The sequence below is a fragment of the Natrix helvetica genome (genome assembly GCF_964273705.1).
Source record: "Natrix helvetica genome assembly, chromosome: 2".
NCBI classification, from domain to species: domain Eukaryota; kingdom Metazoa; phylum Chordata; class Lepidosauria; order Squamata; family Natricidae; genus Natrix; species Natrix helvetica.
Genome location: NC_138552.1, coordinates 172,824,432 through 172,843,249, shown reverse-complemented (window position 1 = coordinate 172,843,249; position 18,818 = coordinate 172,824,432). Strand labels below are relative to the sequence as shown.

At 38.6% G+C, this 18,818-nt stretch overlaps 1 protein-coding gene across 2 annotated transcripts in view; it reads left to right on the top strand.

Annotated features, from left to right (window-relative positions):
- The first annotated feature begins 2,206 nt into the window (after window positions 1-2,206).
- The window catches only part of IBTK (inhibitor of Bruton tyrosine kinase), a 42,748-nt gene continuing 26,136 nt past the window's right edge, over window positions 2,207-18,818 (top strand). For both annotated transcript variants that reach the window (XM_081941301.1, XM_081941300.1), the window contains exons 1-9: window positions 2,207-2,414; window positions 6,758-7,403; window positions 8,175-8,271; window positions 11,123-11,247; window positions 12,186-12,296; window positions 13,249-13,419; window positions 15,218-15,335; window positions 16,348-16,528; window positions 18,484-18,607. In XM_081941301.1, coding sequence (XP_081797427.1) covers window positions 7,056-7,403; window positions 8,175-8,271; window positions 11,123-11,247; window positions 12,186-12,296; window positions 13,249-13,419; window positions 15,218-15,335; window positions 16,348-16,528; window positions 18,484-18,607 — 1,275 coding nt within the window. In that variant the 5' untranslated portion in view covers window positions 2,207-2,414; window positions 6,758-7,055. The remainder of the gene's footprint in view (window positions 2,415-6,757; window positions 7,404-8,174; window positions 8,272-11,122; window positions 11,248-12,185; window positions 12,297-13,248; window positions 13,420-15,217; window positions 15,336-16,347; window positions 16,529-18,483; window positions 18,608-18,818) is intronic.

Genomic DNA, 18,818 nt, shown 5'->3' with positions numbered 1-18,818 from the left:
CCTGCTTGAGCAGGGATTTAGAGCAGAAGACCTCCAAGGTCCCCTTAGACGTCCAGGTTCTATTCTGTTTGGGTCTTAGCAGGCATGCTCACTTAATTGTAGGCTAATTATGGATAGTCTCAATAAAGGAGATTATTTGTAGTTCAGGGGTGACATGAGGGGTCTTTGGTGGTCTCTGAACTTGCTGGATTTCTTGCAGGCATCTCATTATCCAAACTAGGCAACATTATCAATGCTAGTCAAGCTTCAGACTAGCATGGATGGTAAGCTGTGGTGGTGCAGTGGTTAGAATGCAGTGCTGCAGACTACTTCTGCTGACTACCTGCAATTTGGCAGTTTGAATCTCACCAGGATCAAGGCTGACTCGGCCTTCCATCCTTCTGAGGTCAGCAAAATTAGGAACCAGATTGTTGGGGGCAATATGTTGACTCTGTAAACCTCTTAGAGAGGGCTGGACAGCACTGTGAAGGGGTATGTAAACCTAAGTGCTATTGCTATTGCTGCCTAGTTTGGGTAATGACCCACCTGCAAGAAAACCGTACCAAACTTGATTGCAGAAAATAGAACTTTAGCAACAGAGTGGTCAATGCCTGCAATGCATTACCTGACTCTGTGGTTTCTTCCCCAAACCCCCACAACTTTAACCTTAGACTGTTTACTGTTGACCTCACCCCATTCGGGTCTGGATGGATGGCAACCGACTCAAACTCAACCCCTCCAAGACGGAGTGGCTGTGGGTTCCGGCCCCCTGGTTCAACCAGTTGTTTCCATCTCTGGCCATCGGGGGCGTACAGCTAGCCCCCGTGGAGCGGGCGCGCAATTTGGGCGTCCTCCTGGATGCCCGGCTGTCCATGGATGACCATGTGACAGCCGTGGCAAGGGGGGGCGTTCCACCAGGTTCGCCTGGTGCGCCAATTGCGCCCCCTATTGGACCGGGATGCCTTACGCCCAGTCACTCATGCGCTGGTGACGTCTCCCCTGGACTACTGCAATGCTCTCTACATGGGGCTTCCCTTGAGATGCACTCGGAGACTGCAGTTGGTCCAGAATGCGGCCGCGCGGGTGATTATGGGGAGTACTAGGTACTCCCATGTAACACCTCTCCTGCGCGAGCTGCACTGGCTTCCTGTGGTCTATCGGGTGCGTTTCAAGGTTTTGATAACGATCTTTAAAGCGCTCCATGGCACAGGACCTAGTTACCTGCGGGATCGCGTCCTGCCCCATACATCCCTACGACCAATTCGCTCGCACAGAGAGGGACTTCTCCAGGTGCCGTCCACCAGTGTCGGGGGGCGGCGCCTAGGAGCAGAGCCTTCTCTGTGGCGGGCCCAGCCCTGTGGAATGACCTCCCCCCTGATATCAGGATTACCTCTGATCTCCACTCCTTCCGTGTAAAGCTCAAGACCCACCTTTTCCAATTAGCTGGCCTGGCTCAACCATAGTTTTATTCTATTGCTCCTGACGGGTTTTTCAAATTTTGTAATTTTAACTGAGGGTGTTTTAAATAGTTATTTTAATTTTATTTTTATATATATTTTATGAGTGTTACCTCCTCCAGGTACATGTATGTGTATGTGTCTATTTGTATTTGAATATGTATTGTATATATATGTATATTGTATGTGTTTTATTGTACGCCGCCCCGAGTCCTTTTGGAGAGGGTGCGGCTAACAAATTAAATTTCATTTCATTCATTTCATTTCATTCCTAAGAGGTCTGTAAGGGGCGTGCATAAGCGCACCAGCGTACCCCCTGTCCCAACAACCCCATTTATTCGTATCCATTTCATGTATTCATAATCTTGTATATACTTATATCTATTATCTTAACACGCTTGACAAAACAAACAAATAAATAGATAAATAAAACCAGCAAGCTCAAGAGCACCCAGGAGCCCTCCGGATAGTCTTCTAAAGAATAAATTTCAGCGAGGAAACACAAGGGCTTCTGGACCTACAAATCACACCAACCCGGCCTGCAATGCAGGTGGGACAAGGGGAAGCGTAGCCGCTATTGTCAGCTCCACCTCAGGGGCCGCCCTCGTGCCTTAGCCTCCTGCCCTAAGCGCCCTTTTACGCGTCAACCTCTTTTTCAGCGCCGGGCACAAGCCGTAGGCGAGCCTAGCCTTCCCACCAGCCAATAAGCACTCGGAATACTCAGCACGCTGTCCAATCCCGCGCTCCTTTGCTGCCGTGTCCCCCCCCCGCCTTTATCTTTTTCGTCACCCTCAGCGGCATTTGAAGGGTTGTAGCCGCGGCGGCTCTGAGGGTCGTCTCTGCCTCCTCCTCTTCCTCCTCCTCCCGCGGCCTCGTCCTGACCCGGCCCGGCGCCTTTCGGACCCATTGAGGATGAGTTTCCCGGCCCTCCAACGCGCGTCCTTCTGTGACCGTTCTAGCTCCTTCAACTAGCGACTGGTGAGGCAGTCCCGAAAAGGGAAAACTCATCGTGGGCGAGGGTGGGGGCAGCCGGGTGGCCGGAGCGGGAGTGGCGAGCGCACCTTCAACAATGGCACCCCCGTTTCCCAATTCTGGGCTTCTGCTTTTCACACCGTCTTGCAGGCAGAAATCCGACAGGTGCAGAGTTTCCAAGTATGGGCAAGAAGAACGAGGTGCCCGGATTAAATTTCTGCACGTCACGGAGATATTAAAGCGGTGTGTGTGTGTGTGTGTGTGTGTCCGTGTGTGTTGCTGATCCCAATAGATGAAGAAGAAAGAGCAGGGAAGAGGGAAGCCTGCAGTCGGTGCAACGGTGAAAATGGCTGGAGAAAGATTAGGTGTATAAAAGGAAAGGGAGTTAAATCTTGCCTCTTCTTCCTGGAGATTAGCCTAGATTAAGAAAACGGCCTTTGCTTGGGTACAGTAATGCATATCCAAAAATTATGGATCACGGTAGCAAAAAAAGGGCCCTGCCTCCTCCCCTTTTTTTTGTATTCTTTGTTTTTTTTTTTTTTTGGTATGCAGTTGCCAAGAGCAGTGCTGTCATTCCGGTTCTGACCCTGAAGTAAAATTGCACTGCATGATTGTTTGTTTTACTGACAATGCTAAATGCTACCTGACTCTCTAATGTTTGTGTTTCTGAGGTCAGGAGTCTTTTTACCCTGACTGTAGCATGGTTGCCACACATTAGCAGGTTGTTTATCTTGATAGAATACAGGAAAACCTACATTGTGATAAAGATATCTCATATGGAAACATTTCAACTTTAGAGTGATCAATCACTTTATCAGCCTTCTTGAGCTTTGTGGTCGCAGGTGTATTAGCTTTCAGGCCCCTTAATCCTCAGGTAGGATGGCTTTTAGAAATAAAGAAATGAGTGTAAAATACTGAGAAGCAAGGAATGCCTCTGTGTGTTCGTGCATATGTACATGTATGTGTGTCTATCCCATCTATCGACCATCTATTATTGCTGTGATGGTGAACCTATGGCACATGTGCTGGAAGTGGCGTGCAGAGCCATCTCTCTGGGCACGGCAGCCATCGCCCGTTGCTTTTCCGGGTTCCGACCAGCTGGTCTTCATGCGTGCCAGAAACCAGAAGACTAGGTGACTGGTGTGCATGCATGAAACCAGAAGCTCAACTTCCCGGCACATGCATGCATGCTGGGGAGCTGCTCTTCTGGTTTCTGGCATTCCCACATGTGCACGCTGGGAAGCTGCTCTTCCGATTTTTGGTGCTCCCTCACATGGACATGCATGTTCCTGTTTTGGCACTTGGTGCCAAAAAGGTTCACCAACACTGATCTATCATATCTAATGTAGCATTGCCCATCTCACTTTCAAACATTGTTTAGGGTTGTGTTTCTTTTATGCTGGTCTTGGTAATTTCTTGATTCTCTGTGGCATCCTCACTATTTTGTTTGTTGTAATGTGTTTCGTCAAAATAAAATTTTGCATGTTATGGTTAGGAAGCTGCGTGAACTATGTTCCAAACATGGTCGGTGTTGTGCCAAATAGGTCAACTATTGGTAGATAAGTACTAGTTAGCTGTAATTTGTTGGCTCTTGGCAAAGATTTTTAAATGAATCCCAGTTACAAGCCACAAGGAAGTTTGATACGGATTGGGTGACTGAAGCACTTTGATGTGCGTCTTTTTATACTTTTTCCCTCTGACATCAATAGCGTTAACAGTACTAATATTGAGACGCTGATAAAAATTTATGAAATATTTAGCACTGGGTATCTATTAGTAGCAAAGAGAATGTAAAGGAATTTAGAGTTGGCCTTGGAAAGTATGAAAGAGCTATTAAATGGGGAAAGAAAGAACAAGCTATTAAGGAAATACTTAGAGAAGTCTAAGAATGCTACACAGAGTTACACAGTCCCAAAATTGAAAGATGCTTGAAAAAATAATTCTACATTGATTTTCTTTAATATAAGATGGGACAGAGATAAACTTGGACTGGCTTTCAAGGTTCTGTTAACCCCTACAACAGTAAAGTACTATTCCTATAGAATCTGTTTCATGACCTGGCTTGGTTGAATGGTTGATGTTGTCTAAGACCGAGTCCTCATATAGCTAAACTTTAGCTGCTAAAGTAACATTACCTATATATAGGAAGAGGATTAATAGAAATGCAGTGTATTTTTAGGGGAAGAAATCTGAAGAGATCTGTCAATCCCCCAAAAAAACTCTGAATGCATTCCACAGTCGTTTTATGTATTTATTTATGAGATTCATTTACCTCATCATCTTTCAAAAGCTCAAGGTGGCATGTAATAGCGCGATTGTCTGCATTTGTGAGGAGAAGACCTTTCACACAGTTTCTTCAGATCTTATTTTTCTCTTCTAGGCCATGACTGTACAGTGACTAAATGCTCAAATGGTGACTTTGAAATTTACAAGCTTTTTGTCATTTTTCTCCTTTCATAAAAATTCAGGAAAATATCAAAAGTTTGTTCATTGTTTTGTGACACTTTTTATTGCCTAAGTGTGAATTTTGTCATTTGTTCTTGTTTTTTTTCCTGAGTCATTACAACTAGCACTTACAAAATGTTCTTAACTGAGTTTCAGAACTGAGTGTTTTTACAATACTAGTTTCAGATCAGTTTGTGGCTCCTAAGAAATTAGTAAAATAATTATTTATTGGAGGTTTTTCCCATTAGTTTGTCTCCTTAGCCAAACCTTAAAATAGGTCCCTACATATATGTCTTATTTAAAATGAAAAGAAGATAAAGTTACATTCTTCAATAATATGAACTTTCAATAAAATATTAATGATTAAATGCAGATGAATCTAAATGTTCTGTAGCAGAATAAAATAATGAGAAATTAGAAACCAGCAATACTGTGCTGTGAATGCTTTAAATTGCATGCTTATTTAAAGTAAGTGAAATTTTTTAGTACTAGTATGTCTAAAACTACTTACTTTCTTTAACTGGCATCTCAGTTAGATACAGTCTGAATATGCAGTCTGAAGCCGTGAGGCTTTGATTATTTTTAAAATCAAAAATTTATTGTTTCATTTTTTTCCTACAAAGTTATTTTTTTAATCTGCCCATCTGCTAACAATTAACCACATAGCTTTAGAGAATCTTGTTTGTGATTTGGTTCTTTCCCTATGAAATTCATGACTTAATAATTCTGTACTGCTATGAATCAGAGATTGATGTCACTTTGCTAAAAGATGTTATGAAGTTCATATTTGGAAAGTTGTAACTTGTGTTGGCAACTACTTCAAATCTGAGTTGGGCCTGTTCCCTCAAATCCTGAGGATAAGCTGTCTTGAAGAAAAGAGTTGCTAAGGAATACATGCTGCAATTATATTATATACTAGAATTATATAAGATTTAAGGTATATTACACTAGTAATTACTTTATTCTATAATTCGGTGTTCTGAGAGGTTTCTGGTACACACAGGCATTTGCATTGTTGCAAGTTACTTAGCAATCTATTTGTTGATTCATTTAAATAGTCAGATTTAAATAGATTTGTCGCAGGTTTCTTTGTTCTGTGATACACACTGTTCTCTTTCTATTGTTTGCAAACATCTCATGTCCAAAGAGAAGTTGGAAATGTGTTTATATTGTCACTTTGTCTGTCTGTCTGTCTGTCTGTCTGTCTGTCTGTCTGTCTATAATCTGTCTGTCTATGCTTTTTAAAACTACCCACATATTTTGAGTTTACTTATGGATAAACTCACCTGCAAATAAGCAGACCCTCAATTTTTTTATTAAAAATACTATGAAAAATGCACCCGTTATGGATGTCAATTTTGAAAATTAAAATATATGAAAATTTTGAGGGTTGTGTTATCTGCAAATGTCACATTTTTCATAATATTTTAATTAAAACTTTGAAAGTCAGCTTATCTGCAGATTGGCTTCTCTGCAAATAAATGCAGTATATATATATTTACCATAAAATTTAAATCATTAATATTCTCTTAAAAGGAGACATAACCTGTCAAATAAATTCAGTTGAGGATGGAGTTCTATACTCTTAAGGTCAGGCAAAGTCAGCCTGCTTCAGGTCCCCTTATTTAAACAGTATCAAAGGATGGGACAAAAGAAGTAGGCCTTAACTATCGCAGCACCTGCCCCCGAAAAATGTTCCCTCAGTTTCATATTTTTGTGCACACACACCCTAAATGAGCCCTGAAAACAGGTATTTCTCTAAGCTTTGTATAGAATATGGGCAAACACTATGGGAGGATGTTTGATTTTAAAATGTTGCTTTTTTTCTGAAAAAAAGAAAGAAACTGCAATTCTATGATGTTAGATAGTCTAATATATTTCTTCTTTTACTCCTCTTCTTACAGGTCTCTCTTGCAATTATGGCTATTTGAAAGAACTAGAACGAGTGGAGGGGGAGCCCCCCTCCCCCCTCCGTGTGTTGCTTTTTGAAGTCATATTTTTTTCTGGACAGTAATAATATATTTTGTAGATTTAAAATGAGGAAATGAACTCTGAATTTATATCGATAAAGTTATTTATTTTTCTAAATATCAAGCCTTAATAGCACAAAGATTCCCATGGAACGTGCCTGAAACATGGAAATCATGAACCTTTTGTGAAGAAAGAACAAAGGGAAAATTTGCAGTGCCTCATCTTGCATAAATGAACAGTTCAGCAGGGAATAAGATGAGTTCTTTGGTGCCTGATTGTACCTCAAAGTGTCGTTCATTACAGCATGCCTTAGATATTGTTTCTGTAGTCACCCGGGGAAGTGAAGGTCAGATCAAAGCCTTCCTCACTTCTCACTGCTATAATGCCGCAACAAGCAAGGATACGTTTGGCAGGAATGCCCTCCATATTGCCTCCTCTTGTGGTAAAAAAGGAGTGCTAGACTGGTTGGCAGAAACAAACGGAGTGGATTTGTTGGCAAAAGACAAGGAGTCGGGATGGACAGCTTTGCATCGTGGCATTTTCTATGGCCATATAGATTGTGCATGGTCATTACTAAAGGTATTTCACAGCTTTTATTAGCATTACAAATCTATGCCAAGCTTATAATCAAATGGTGGGCAAAAAAAAAAAAAGTATAGACAGATGCTGGTTGCATTGTTGACAGACCCCATGTAATTAGTATTTCTTTTATTTACACATAGCTTTTAGCTGTTTGCTGAAGTGCTAAATAAGATAACTAGATTGGTCTTTTGACAAAATGTTTAAGCAAAAAGGCCCCCACCCCCAAATGTTGAAAAATTAAAAATAATTGGAAAGAAATTTATTTCTCAATCAAGTTAAATGAAGTAGAGAAATATATGAGATAATAGCAGATTCAGATTTTCCCTATTATATCTGTTAAAATGGCATTGAAGAATTAAGAATAATTGGAAAAAGTTTATTCTCAATCAAGTTAAGTGAAGTAGAGAAATATCTGACATAATGGATTCAGATTTGCCTCTTATCTATTAAAATGGCTTTAAATTAGAGAGTAATTCTAGATTACTGTTATGTTGATTGTATTTGATAGCTGCTTTATTAAATATCCCTACTTTAGGGGTGCAATAATTGAATTTAACTTGTCAGAGAAAGTGAAAGAAAACAAAATACAATGTGTGAATGCAAAAATGAAGAAAGCAGTAGTAATAGTTGGTCAAAAATTATTTCTGCATTTAATAAAGTTGGGGAGTGTTTAGCCAGACATCACAGCTTGAGGGGTTGGGCTTGTATATTACTCTATTTGTGCAGAGTATCTCATTTTTTCCCCATTTTTTTCCCCCTTGCTTTCAGCACGGAGTGAATTTGTATGTTCAGGATAAAGAAGGCTTGTCTGCTTTGGATCTTGTTATGAAAGACAGGCCAGCCTTCGTTACCTTCAAGATTACAGGTTGGTGAATACATTGAGAGGCTTGTTATGCACTTAAACATAACATGATTGTTTTTGGGATGATGGTAAGAGATAGTCAATGAGTATATTAAAAATGTGTTTTGAATGTAACAATCCAGTAGATATTGAACATCTTCCTTGGTATATTTGCTCTTAAAAACAATTATAATGTGTGGGCATTATTAGGTACTTTAACTTGTCCATTTTCAATCCATTATGGTGGGTAGGTGTCAATTAGAAAACTCGAGAGGCCAATGTTTTGTGTCTGCTCTGCTTGTAGAATTAATCTTTTATCCTAAAGCTTCAGTGTTTGACTATTCCAAAATGAGGGTATTGTTAAATCTTCTATTTTGGGCCATCATGTGTATATATTATTGCTGCTATTAAAAAGGATGAGGTTATAATCTACTTGCTTGAAGTAATCTTATGCTAATTTACCTTAGCATATTGAAGCTACATTTTTGTACCTTTTTAAATTTGTAAATTACATTTTTTTAATGGAATAATCCATGAACTTTATCTAATGATAGCAACAACTACTATCTTTACTACTGTACTCTTTTACATGCCATATGGTGATATATACTAATTCATTCTTCTGAATTTGTATGCTCAGCTTATTCTCTTAGTAAAATATGATTTAAATAAATTGCCCTTTCCTCCAAAACACTGTTTTTAAAGTTCTGTTTTGTAATAAAAAAGTATCAGGTTTGGTATCAACTATAGTACCAGTTTGCCTTTGGAAACATAGTTTACTTGTAAAGTAATAAGTAATATACTTGTAAGGTGAAATGTATTTCTATTGTATTTCCCCGAAAATACGACAGGGTCTTATATTTTTTTGACCCACGAAATATGGCCTTGGGCTTATTAAAGGGGAGGGCTTATTATTTTGGGGTTGCCGGACGGCTTCTCCCTTGCGACTGGGTTCCCGAAGAGCCAGGCACAGCCCCAGGGTCGAATGGCTGTGTTGCGCTGTCACAGCAGCAACACAGCAGCCATGAGGTGACTAAGCTCGCGAGTAGCCGCCCAGCAACCCCCCTTTCCAGCCGGGTACAGCGCCACTGACTGACCTAGCAGTATCCAGAAGGCACCAAGCAATGGGAGTGCCTGTTCGCCGCCCTCCTCCTCCCGCGGCTCAGTGCCTTCGGAATGCCCCTAGGTGAGTGAATGGGGCTCTGCATGGCTGGAGAGGGGGGTTGTACGATCTGCAGCCCACAACTATAGAGCATACTTCCAGAGTGGCATCCGTACTCTGTGCTTTGAAAAAAAAACCCAAGTGGCGGACGGCGCCAGCAGCGGAGATGTCCTTTGCGCGAGCAGGGAGCGGAAAAGCCGCTGCGCAACCCCCCTCTCCAGCCATGCAGAGCCCCATTCACTCACCTAGGGGCATTCCGAAGGCACTGAGCCGCAGGAGGAGGAGGGCGGCGAACAGGCACTCCCATTGCTTGGTGCCTTCCGGATACTGCTAGGTCGGTCAGCGGCGCTATACCCGGCTGGAAAGGGGGGTTGCCAGGCGGCTGCTCATAAGCTTGGTAACCTCATGGCTGCTGCATTGCTGTGACAGCGCAACACAGCCATTCGACCCTGAGGCTGTGCCCGGCTCTTCAGGAGCCCGCTCGCAAGAGAGCAGCTGCCCAGCAACCCCCCCTCTTCAGCTGGGCACAGCGCCGCTGACCGACCTAGCGGTACCCTGAAAGCACCAAGCAACGCAAACGCCTTTGCCCCCACCTCATTCCCGCGGCTTGGTGCCTTCAGGATACCGCTAGGTTGGCGAGCGGTGCTCTGCCTGGCCGGAGGGGGGGATTGTCTAGAGGGCTTATTTTCGGGAGTGGGCTTATATTTTTGCCCACGTGAAAAATGTGGCAAGGCTTTAGTTTCAGGACAGTTTGTATTTTCGGGGAAACACGGTATAATGTACTAAAACGTTTTAACCAAGCAAAGTGGTGCATTATAGGGCAATAATTTTTGAACCGAGGTACCAAAATTTGGGATTTAAGATTCCCGAGGGAAGGAAAGTTGTGCCTGCTTAATTGCTATTTGCTGCTATTGCACTGGTCACATGATCTTTATTTTCAGTTTTCCAGCCAGTCTTGCAATCCCTTTGCCCTCCATCAGTCACTCTGGAAAGAGAAGGGAGATCTCCCTGCCAGTTTCCCACAAGGAAACTCAATGGGGAAGCAGGCAGGTAGTCTGCTCTTCCTCCCACAGATTTTTTTTTTTGCATGTTTTTGGTCGTCGTGTTTCTCTGTTCAAGCAAGGAAATATCTCTGAAGTGATGACACAACAGGGCATGGGTTGTCTAGTATAGTATAAAATATAAAAAATAATATAAAAATTGAAACTACAACGCTTGCTATTATGAATAATGTCTGATAGCTTTGATAGAATTACATGCCTGGCTGTGCACTGAATGTGCTTATATTTTAAGATGCTATTACCTTAATTTTGATTACGCAAATTATTGAGTGTATAATTTTGTTGCAGTAATACAGTAATACAGTTTAATATTCCTAAATTATATTTTGGGAATATATGAAAAGCTTTCATAAGTAGAAAAAAAGTATATGCATTTCATCCACACGTCTAATCTTTAATCCTCTGGCCTGTATTTTAAATTTTGGGGGTAGGCTTCTTAGATTGCTTTTAATTTTTACTATTGTACAGCCTTACATTTAATCTGTTTTTAGGGGTATTTAAGATTTTCTATTTTGTATATGGTTTTTTAAGCTGCTGTCTGTACACCGCCCCGAGTCCCTTCGGGGAGAGGGGGCGGTCTATAAATTCAATAAAATTCAAAATTCAAATTCAAATGAGACACTGCAGTGAAGAACTTACCATTCTACTTTAGATCCCACAGATGTCTATACCTGGGGAAACAACATCAATTTTACTTTAGGCCATGGTGGTCAGCAGAGTAGACATCATCCTGAGTTGGTGGATCTCTTTCCTCGAAATGGGATTTATATTAAACAGGTAATGTAGGCATTGTGGAAAGTATTGGAAAGTGGGAAACTAGGATGGTGGCAGGGGTAAACACTTTATTGACCATAGAGGTTGGGAGGAGTTCTTATATAGCCGCTCCCTTTCTTCTTAGCGGGAATATTTGAAAAGAGCTGTCATATTCTTTTGTCCCACATTTTTTATTATACATCTGTGGCTAAACTAGTTTTCTTTCTGATTTCATAAAGACTTTAGTTTCTGACCCATTCCTATCCTAAAATCCTTGGCAAGAAATGATTTTTAGTACCTTGATATCACTCTTTCCTCTATGGTCTTCCCTACTCTCTCAACAACCTTCTTTTCAAAGAGAAGGATGGAGACTAGGCAGTAGTAGTTGTTCAGCATGGTTCAACTGAGAGAGGGCTTCTTCAAGACAGCACACACCTCCAGAACGGAGTTGGCATTTCATCCTCTCTCAAAGAAGCACTTATCACTTCTAATGTTCCACATCTCCTGGCTTACCTGTAGGAGCCAGGTTTGGCATGGAATACCGCCAGAAATGGCAGAGCTTATGCTACAGTCCGCCCTTCCATAGGTGGATATGTAGGAAATGACCTACATACATAAAATCATGCATAAAGTTATGCTTTATCTTGATAATTTTTGTTGTTTTTAAAATTCATTTAAAAATATTAGAAATAAAGACTATATATATATATATATAATTTCTTACGTTACTTTTTCCTGTAATACAGTCAATGTAGTAAGTGGTTCTTTGTGTAGGCATCTAGTATTACTGTATAAATGTACAATGTGCAGTTTATTTAAATTTGTTTAGTATATATTTAAAATGAGGCATGATTTGTTTCCATATTATTACAAAGTAAATGATTTAAATATCAAATTACTTTGCAAAAGTTAGCTAGATGAAGTTCAAGTTCTTACTTTATAAAATATCTCTCTTTTCTTAGGTGGTACTCTGCAAATTTCATTCGGTGTTCCTTTCCCAGAAAGGACAGGTTTATACCTGTGGGCATGGTCAAGGAGGTCGCTTGGGGCATGGTGATGAGCAGACTTGCTTGGTATTTTAAAACTAATAATTTAGATTATGAATAAATATTGATTTTTAGATTCACTAAGCTATATACATGGTAGGACTTCTAATTTCTTTTTAAAAAGTGGCTATTCAACAGATATTGAAAAACATGTTTCTGTTTAATGTAGTCTGTGTTAAATATGAATGCTATAATTCTGATTGCATATCCGGAATGTCATGTACACAGTACATGTACACAGATGTTATTTCCCCATTATCCACATCTTGAGACTTTTATTCCATGATGAAATAATGGAAATGATGATGGAAATGGTCCAGTGTAGTTGGGGGGTATAAGATTATCTTATAATATTAAAATACCATTCTTATACTTTCAACTGTTTACCTACATGGACATACAGAATACGAGCAAATATATACACACACATTCATATTATTACATATATACTTCTTGAAGCAATCAGGGGGTGCTGTAATTCTAATTTTAATGGGTAGATCATATTGAGCTTTTTTGATCTATAGTTAAAAGTTGTGTTGATAGTTGATGTCATGAATAATGGGTTGCATTCATTATTAATGAATTGTCAAACTATCTGGCAGGGGACATAAATTAAAGAATAATCTTGGATAATATTTTGAATATTTTGAAAAGTACATGGACGAGTACTTTTCAGCAAAACAGAATCCTATACTTTAAAATTAACAAATTTATTAGAATATAATCAAAACACTATTAGGACATTTGTTTAGTCAGTTTCCATTTACTATTTCAGGAAAAGTAACAGCTTTGTAGTACATTGAGAGAGTTTTATTTCATAACAGTATTGTTACAAGGTGTCCTACAGGACAAAGGATGAATGAAAACACATAATCCTTTTGAAGGTGATTTTGCTTGAGTTCTTTAAAATGAACCTTCTAATAGGGAGAGATGTGACTTGAAATATTGAAGGTAACATTTTCTTCTTCATCTGTCTTAGATTCCTAGACTGGTAGAAAGCTTGGTGGGTCATCAGTGTTCTCAAGTGGCAGCAGCTAAAGATCATACACTTGTACTAACAGAAGATGGATGTCTATATGCCTTTGGCATTAATACTTTTCATCAACTTGGTATTCATCCTCCTCCTCCTAACTGCAGTGTTCCCAGACAGGTAAAATTAATCTCCTTACAAAGAAGGTGTTTTAGATGTGCCTATACATTTGTACGTTCATGCACCAAGTGTGCACACTTGTGAGCATGAACATACTCTATTGTCCATCCGTCCCCCCCCCCCCAATTTCTCACGCTCCCCTTCTCAATCCTTACAATTCAAAATCATATATATGCACATTCATACATCAGATATAGTGTCAAGTAATATTGTGTGATATTTATTATTTATTTTACAGTATTTATATTCTGCTCTATTATTAAAAATTCTAGGCAGTTCCCAAAGCCTGCTTGTAGAAGGATTTTAAAACTATATTCTATCACTATATAAGTATCTAAAATCCAGAATTAAAATGCAACATACAGCACATTTAAATGAAACACACCAGTTAAATGTTATCTGAAAGATCAACTTTTAATAGCTTTCTCAATGACAGAAGATATAGGTAGTCCTCATTTACCATCCACCATTGGACTGGTAACTATTGCTAAGCAACACGGTTGAAAAATGAAAAGTCACATGCTTACACCTGACTTAAAATAGCAATTGTCAGTTCCTACTGCAGTTAAGTTGATGTTATGTGACTGAGGCAACTTTACACTTCTTGCGGGCTTTCCAATTGACAGTTCTTGTTGGGAACTGGCTGTGAAGATCATAAATGGTGAACATGTGGCCAAGGACACTGGGGTTGTGGTTAAGGTGCTTAGTTAGAAAGCAGAAGGCTGAGTATTAGTCCTCCCTTAGACCTGTAAAGGTCAGTCAATCTTGGATCAGTCACTCTCGGAATTGTTATTGTAGGGAATATAAGAAGAAGAACATTAGCAATAGCATTTAGACTCATATACTGCTTCACAGTGCTTTACAGCCCTCTCTAAGCGGTTTACAGTGTCAGCATATTGCCTCCAACAATCTCGGTCCTCATTTTACCAACCTCAGGAGGATGAAAGGCTGAGTCAACCTTGAACCTAGTGAGATTCGAATTGCTAAACTGCTGGGAAATGGCAGTCAGCAGAATTAGCCTGCAATATGTATTCAAACCACTGCACCATCACGGCTCAGGTATATATTAGGTATGTAAACTGCCTTTAATTAATAAAAATAAAGGCAGAATAAACATGTAATATTATATGAAAAAAATTAAAGAATCATTCAGAAGGCTAGGCTTGAAATGGCTAATTCAAAGTTTTCCCTGATTGCTTTTGTATGTGTGTGCACTTCTGCTGGATATGACAGGCAAATGAAGTGACTACATGCATGCAAACATGCACACACAGACAGTAAGGGAAAGGTGCTTTGAAGGCTTTGCTGCCCTGAGCCTCTGTTTTGAATGCGTTGCAGCACTCTATTAAACAAGCCCTTTATTGTGATTAACATCATTCTTGGTGCTTTTAATCTAAATATGAGCCAAACAGATGACAATAATAAAATATTAAAGAACATAGCAATCTAAGGGAGTATTACAAGCTATTAAAAAGCTCTTTAACAATTAAGAGTTCTTCAAAATAACTGAAAGGTGTCCAAGCCTGCTGGATTAAAATGTTTCTCTCTGACATATAAAACTAAGAAAAGATTGCTTGGCAAATTTCCCTGAGAAGGGAATTTCAGAGTTGTGGTGTCACCATGGCAGTGTTCATCATCTCCTTTGCAATGGCTGATTAAATAATATATCTTCTTATTTTTTATTTACAAATTAAAATGTCTTTATTGAATTATGTTGTTTCTCTGTTCTTTAGATTCAGGGCTAAGCTGATTTGATTTATGACACCTGTATGTATGTCTGTGGGCTTTTTTAAAACAGATTCAAGCAAAAAATCTTAAGGGAAGGACAGTGATTGGTGTGGCTGCAGGGAGATTCCATTCGGTATTATGGACCAAAGAAGCAGTCTATACAATGGGACTGAATGGTGGACAATTAGGTGAGAGGGAATAAAAAACATTTGATGTTTGTGGGTCTTAATCGTTGCTTAAATTTTACAATCTACTTGCGGTACCATGAGATGCCAAAGTTGACATGTATTTGAAGTAGTGCTGTTAATGGTTAAAGCTAACTATGCCCTTGGGAAGTTGTTGATTTTTCATATTGCAGTTTTTCTCTTAATTATTTGATTTCCTTTACTTTCTAGCCCTCTCTATATATATCTTGCCTATGCAATGAATGTTCCTACCCAACCTCACAAAAAGAATGATTATTCTAACAAACTGTTCAGAATGCAGATACCTTTAATACTGAAAACACAGAATTTTGTAATTAAATGAAATTGAATCCGAACATTTATCAATTTAGGACCTACATAATCAAGGGAACATGGGTACAAATTTTAGAAAAATTTACAAGGATCCTTGAAAGAGTATGTGAGTGTAATCTGTAAATTTAGCAATGGATTCAGACTGGTAAAAGGTTGCATTATGACTCTGTATGAAACCATAAAGTTTTAAAACCCTCTAAGTAAAGGTATACATATTAATTGTATTAGGAGTAAAGTTTTGTTTGTAAAATGTTTTCATTCAGTTGGATCCTCCCTATAAGGTTGGCTTTCAGTGATATGCTAAACAGCATGTTGCACAATTATTCATTTAATAAACAGAATTTGTGACCACCTTTCCATGCTGTAATCTGTAACTTTTTCCAGTGTTCTCTTTTAATGTGGTTTCATTACAAAAGCTTTGGCAAGAAGCTTCTGGAACATCGTTACCGATCAGAAAAACAAAAGTGCTGAGTGTGGTGGGACAGTGGACTAAATCATTATAAGGCTGCTTCATATGTTGGCATATGTTTAAAATTATTTTTTTGATCCTCTAGGCAAGTGCAAGTGGGTGAATGGAAAATACTTATTTCTGCCTTTCTTAATAAGGAAAGAATTGTGCTTAAATGCCAAATAATTCTAAATCTGGAAAACTTGACATTTAGGGTATTCTCTTACATTGTAGGATACTTGCTAGATCCTAATGGAGAGAAGTGTGTAACTTCTCCTCGCCAAGTCTCTGCTCTACATCATAAGGACATCAATATGTCCTTTGTCACTGCAAGTGATGGTGCCACAGTTTGTGTTTCTGAAAAAGGAGACATCTATTTGCTTAGTGACTATCAGTGCAAGAAGATTGCTTCCAAGTGAGTGGTTTTTTCTTCCCAGAGAATTGTCTAAGCTTCCTGATTTTTTTTAACTATGTCAACAGATTGAAAGGCTGTGGTTGTTGGTTTTTTGTTTTTCCCCCAAAAATCTTCTGTTTTGAGCATACCGATATTGCTTACATCTAACTCTAGGCTGTTTGAGTTGTGATGCAGAAGATTGCATGTGGAAGGACTAATATTGTTTGCTCCATTGTATAGTTGTACAAGTCTTTGTCTAGACTGTTCTGCCAATTGTGTGAATTAGGCTTTTGCACGTAGAACTGGCCTGGATGCAATCTGTTTTTGTTTAATATAGTACTGTAGGAACACAAGACAATATAAAGCAAATCTAGTTTGTAAACATAGAAATTCTTTAAAAATATTTAACTTTTGAACATTTTTTTTCCCGAGAGAAAGAATTTTAGTGAAAAAAATCCAATATTTATCATTTTCTGAATAGTACCTATGTTAGCATAGCATCTTTTTTTAAGTTTTTAAAGTGCTACAAATTAATATTGTAATAATAATGTAATATTGCCCATTAAAGTGAATGATAATGCCCCTAGAGTTAAAATGTAAATCAGATATAAATCATTCTGTTCCTTTTAGTTTCAAAATTCTGTTGCAGAGATGGGTCAATAATTTTGGCCAAAGGCTGATTTGTTTTTGGGTAGCCATGTGATAGCTGTGGGTGGCTTGCTCATTGCAGGCAAGCAGCCTGATGCATTTTTTAAGAAACCAACCAGTCATCAGTCAATACCTAAACACTATATGGAGAATCTTAGTTTTGAGCATCTTCAGGAATGAAATCTGGATGAGACTTGGTCCTTCTTGAGTTTTGGCCCACCTCACCTGATAATAATAATAGGCTGGCTGATTGGATCAATTCTGCCTGAAGAATGTGTGGTACCAATTTTTTGTATGAAATGTAATATTATATTGTCAACTGCATGTAATCAGTATTTAATTTTAGTGAAATTTCAATATTAAAAAACCAGCTTTTTCTAGGCCTTGTTCTTTTGGAATACATCTCCAACATGTTACTCCAAATGCTGATAGTGTAGATAATGTAAATTGTGTTTTGTTTAGCTTAATTTGCTGTATAATTGAAAATGGAAATTCTATAAATGTTTAAATGCTATGATCCTCTTTTTAAATTATAACTTGATACTACTGTACATGGATTTTTGGATTTCTCAAATTTTGATTTCCTAGCTCCTGACTATCATTTGAAACATTATCATCAAATTCTTTCCAGCTTACTTGAATCTGCAACTAGAATGCTTTCTTAAAAATAATGCTTAACTTTCTCTTTTCAGGTACCCAAGGAACTTTGCATGCACTCTTGTCAGTAATCTTTACAATTTAATTAATGCAACTTGTACAGACAGTTTGATTTATTGAGTATAAAGAAAGCTGAAATGATTATGGTTTGTTAAAATGATTGTTTTAACACTGATATTTCAACCCAGAATGGCCTTTAAATCTAGATTTTAACTATTTTAACTCTCCAGTTGTCTCCAAGATTTTAAGCCAGTGCACTTTCTAATTCTCGCTGTGAGTTGTAAAGAAATTTTGAAAGTTACGGTTCTATTCTCCTTTTGCATTACAAGTGATTTTTTCAGATACTATCTTAGAGTCAATAGTTTGTCATGTTTTTATTGAACACAATATTTTTTTTTTAAAAAAGAGTTATGTGGTAGATATTGCATGATTTGTGAAGCAAAATGTTAGCAACAGAATAGGACAAAATGTCACATTGGCTTATTGTACAGATGTGATATTTTAGGAGTAAGAAAGGTTATTTTATCATGTTCTCTTTGTTTAGTCATTGGGCTCTGTCAACACTGCAATTTTTTCATTAATAACTCACTTTTTAAATTGCCAAGTGAGATTTCTTTTCCTGTTCTTATTCTTGTTTATGTCAGCATAAATTCTTTTGTGTCCTTGTTTAGGCAACTTAACTTAAAAAAGGTTCTCGTAAGCGGAGGCCATTTGGATTACAGGGTGAATCCTCAACATCTTAAAGAAAACGGAGGTCTGAGGATTTATATTCTTGCACTGGATCAAGCTGGAAGAGTAAGTTGTCTCTTCCTTTTCCCCACTCCATTGCTGCATCTGGACAGCATACAATAAGTATGCTTATTGTCCCCTTTCTAACACTGAAAAAATCATTTTTGAATTGGTAATGATTATGTACAGTTGCATCAATAGAGTCATAGAGATAATTAGGTTTCTGAAGCCAGATAGATTCTATTGACTTCTCAGTACAGAAAATAAGTACAGAGCC